The sequence below is a fragment of the Pinus tabuliformis genome, chromosome 9 (assembly GCF_031772625.1).
Source record: "Pinus tabuliformis cultivar Carrire ecotype Pingquan chromosome 9, CPIR1, whole genome shotgun sequence".
Lineage (NCBI taxonomy): Eukaryota > Viridiplantae > Streptophyta > Pinopsida > Pinales > Pinaceae > Pinus > Pinus tabuliformis.
This window is the reverse complement of record NC_142307.1, coordinates 110416850-110420458: the sequence shown is the minus strand read 5'-3', so window position 1 is coordinate 110420458 and position 3609 is coordinate 110416850. Positions and strand designations below refer to the sequence as shown.

The following is a 3609-nucleotide window of genomic DNA, read 5'->3' as shown; positions in this document are numbered from 1 at the left end:
GACTTACCAAAGGCTAAAAGAATTAAATCACTTGAAATGCAAACCTCTTCTAAAGTAAAAATTTAATCCTCTTAATACTTGATTAAAAAATAAAAAATAAAAAATAAACTAATTAATTTATAAATTAATTTACCATAAAAATACTAAATAAAAAAATAAAAAATAATAACAATAAATAAAGCAAAACATTAATATGTCATTTTAAAAATAAATAGACTTACGAGTACAAGTCATGGAAGTAAACATCGCCGTAAAAAAAGGCAATGGCATTCATAACGTTGACGTATATTATAAAACTGGATATGAGGTTAATGTTGGTTAAAATCCCATTTCCCCATTTTACTAAAGATAAAATTCTGGAATGTCGTGAAAATAAAATCGAAACAATGGTAATAATAAATAAACCAAAACAATAATGTGTACAAGTATACAGTGTTATGAATAAATAGAGTTACACGCACAATTTACATAAACATCTCCAACGGAAAAAGAGGAGAATAATGGTTGATGCATAGTGTGAAAATACAAAAATACTTAAAGGCTCATCTAGGTCCATAAGAAGCCAAAGAAGTACAATTTCTGAGAACACTACAACTAAATCATAAATCGAATTATCTTATCATAATAAAATATCTCATTTTGTGGCCGGTGTTACGTATCAAAAAGATGAGAAACAAAGCGGCGGTAATCCTGTGGTCTTGACAGTCTGATAGGCTCGGAAGCGTTTACGCGGAGGAAGAGTTGGTAAGTCCACTATAGATCTACTCCTTCTCCTTTGCACCGTGTAAACTAATAACACTGTCGCTGATATCAGCCCTGCAATCACGAAAATGCCCCAGAAGTGCTGAACCTGAATTTGGCTGGTATCCGACTGATCACTATGTTTTCTGCCATTACAGTCATAGTGAGGTAACCATTGTCGTTGCAATCTGAGCAGTTCGCCGCTTTCTGATAGCTCTAGTATTCTGATAGAAATGTCCCTTACCAGTTCATAGTTCGTGCGATCAAACGCCTGCCCAAATCAGCCCATCAGTATCCACAAATAAAATTAAAAGCTCAAGAATAGTTGTTACCTTGAAACTTTCGGACATGGAAATCAAATTAGAGATCCCAATAGTAATTACTACTTACAAATGCCCAGTTTTGAATTGTGAACGTTTGGCCAGCAAAGGCTAGGCGATCGCAATGTTCTGCCACAAGAGATTCCATGTATGGACGTTCGTGCACGATAGCACCAACATCACCCCTAGAAAGAGCTTCATAATAACTACCTCGGACTATAGGAACTAGTCTGTGCTTCGAGACTCCGTAGTATTCAACAAATCCTTCGGTGGCTACAGCTTCCGAATCATACCCTATTTTTACATTGCTCGCCACTACACTGGTGATGTCTTTAAGAGATGGTTCTAAACGTGGGGCAGTTAGAATAGCCGATAAATTTGCTGTATAACACGATTGCAGAATTCCAATAACAATAAACCATGCGAGAAGTACTATACGCCCCAGCACGGTCCGAATATCATCTGCTATCCCAAATCAATTTTTATATAAAAGTTCCATAAGTTTTCAAGAGAAAGTAACGGAGGACAAACAATGAATTTATGATATGGAAAGAGAACAACCTACCCTGATTACTGAACCAAGTTGTAAAGCTGAACCTGCACGCAAACAAACAATGCTAAATTTAAAATGTTTTCCAAGCCGTTCCACTGCTACCAGAGATGCTTTGTCCTGTACCATTGATAGATATATAAAATAGGGCATGGCTAAATTTGTTTCTTACCATAACATGCTTCCTAATTTCTTGCTAGGCTGCCCTCGGAACCGCCGATTGTCTCTGCGCTCCAAAATATAGACCATTATCCCTCCGAAGATCAAGAACCCCGCCACCAGTAGCCACATCTCAGCGGTGAAAGGTTTAGCAAAAACCCAACCGTAACTAATGGTATCTTGATCTTTCAATGGAACAACTGCCACTAAACCAGAATCGAAGAAAGGTTGCGTAAATAGTACTTCTTGATAACGTTTTGATGTGATGGTGAAGTCACCTACTACTGCATCCAGATTCTGAACAGCCAAAATTAAACACAACATGGAAGTTATGAGAATGCTTGAGTAATGCCTGCTGCTACCGCTATTATTGTTAAGAATGGCAAAACAATGTAAGCACGCGCACACGGACAACACCTATACCTTAAGCACAATTTGGCGAATAATATTATCGTAGCTGGAGTTGTAATACGGGATGTAATTGACTGAATAATTGAGTGTTTTAATGGATGCTTCAAACACCTTCACGCAGAATCCCTCAACAATAAAGTTTGCTCCCTTCTTTTCTACTGAAACGAATTCCGGGAACATGAACTTGTTCCAAGGCACACCAACTTTCAGTAACCTTGTGCTTGGAGAACTCATCGACGGTGTGCTGTGATTTTGTACTGCGTGTATATTGTTAAAAAATATATGCATGCACATCATAAACACAAGGGAGGCAACAGAAGAGGGAAATCCAACACCTTCCATTGCTAGAGTTCAGATGAGCTATGGATGAACAAGAACCAAGCATATATACTCTCTTTTCTTTATTATATAAGAGAAAGCGTATTTTTCTTTTGAAAAAAGAGTTCAGATGAGCTAATGAGTAACTATGTCTACAAACCAAGACATAAATGCTTCTCACGAAAGGTTCCGAGTGGGGATGTAAATAGATTGTGGACTAAAAATAGAGAGCATTTTGTCGCTTTTAGCGTAGATTTATTTGAAAGGCGTTGTCTAACGAAAATATTTGGGAAGGAATTGGGCCTAATAATTTTGTTTTCGATTTCACATCAACATCCTAAAAAATTCCATGATATTCAAATTATCATGAAAAGTTCAAACCTTGTGATTCACGAGATTCAAATTCTGAACAAATTCAACACAAAAGTATGACCCGAAAAAAACTCCAAACCATATAACAGGTAGGCTACAGCTCTTCGAAATTAGGACAGTGCCGACCATTCGACATAAGGACATATGCTATCAAAATTCCTTTGAAAGCCCAGCAGTGTTAACGCGTCCATGTATGAGCGGACCGCTTTGAAAATTATCTGTCAAAATTTATTCGAGTATTGTCGACTATTTCACGGTTATTTTCTCGCTCAAAATAATCGCCTACTCAATTGGTCCTCGTCTATTCAAGTCGTCTCGATGAGTTGGTATTCTACTTTTTATAAATAGTTTTAGTTTTAGGTTATTATGCTTCTGGCTATTTTGTGTGTTTATTTTTTGTTCGTTTGTTCCGTAGTAGTTATTACGCTTGCTTTCCTCTATCCTTCAAACTCTACGAGAGTACAAACTTTTGTGAATAGATTGCCGACATTGTCATCACGTCACTGATATGCAGATCCATTAATTATTTGTTTGATCCCAAGAAGAACCACGACCATCTTTCGAAACCCTAACCGTGTTCGTTCGCTGATATAAAGAGGGCCGCTAGCCATAACCTCTCTTGTTCAGGGAGAGCATTGCTGCACTGTATAGACAGAAAATATTTGGGAAATTTAATTTTCGTTTTTAAGGAGAGAGGCCGAGAGTTATGACTTTCGCGAAACAAGTTTCGGGCACAGC

At 37.4% G+C, this 3609-nt stretch overlaps 1 protein-coding gene across 1 annotated transcript; it reads right to left on the bottom strand.

Moving 5' to 3' along the window:
• Positions 1 to 658: 658 nt before the first annotated feature.
• On the bottom strand, positions 659 to 2415 carry LOC149147320 (glutamate receptor 3.4-like). The gene is made up of 5 exons (XM_089441796.1): positions 2194 to 2415; positions 1784 to 2067; positions 1627 to 1658; positions 1132 to 1523; positions 659 to 1012 (listed from the first exon to the last, which is right to left on the bottom strand). The coding sequence occupies exons 1-5, from the start codon at positions 2413 to 2415 to the stop codon at positions 659 to 661; spliced, it is 1284 nt and encodes a 427-aa protein (XP_089297922.1).
• Between the last annotated feature and the right edge of the window lie 1194 nt (positions 2416 to 3609).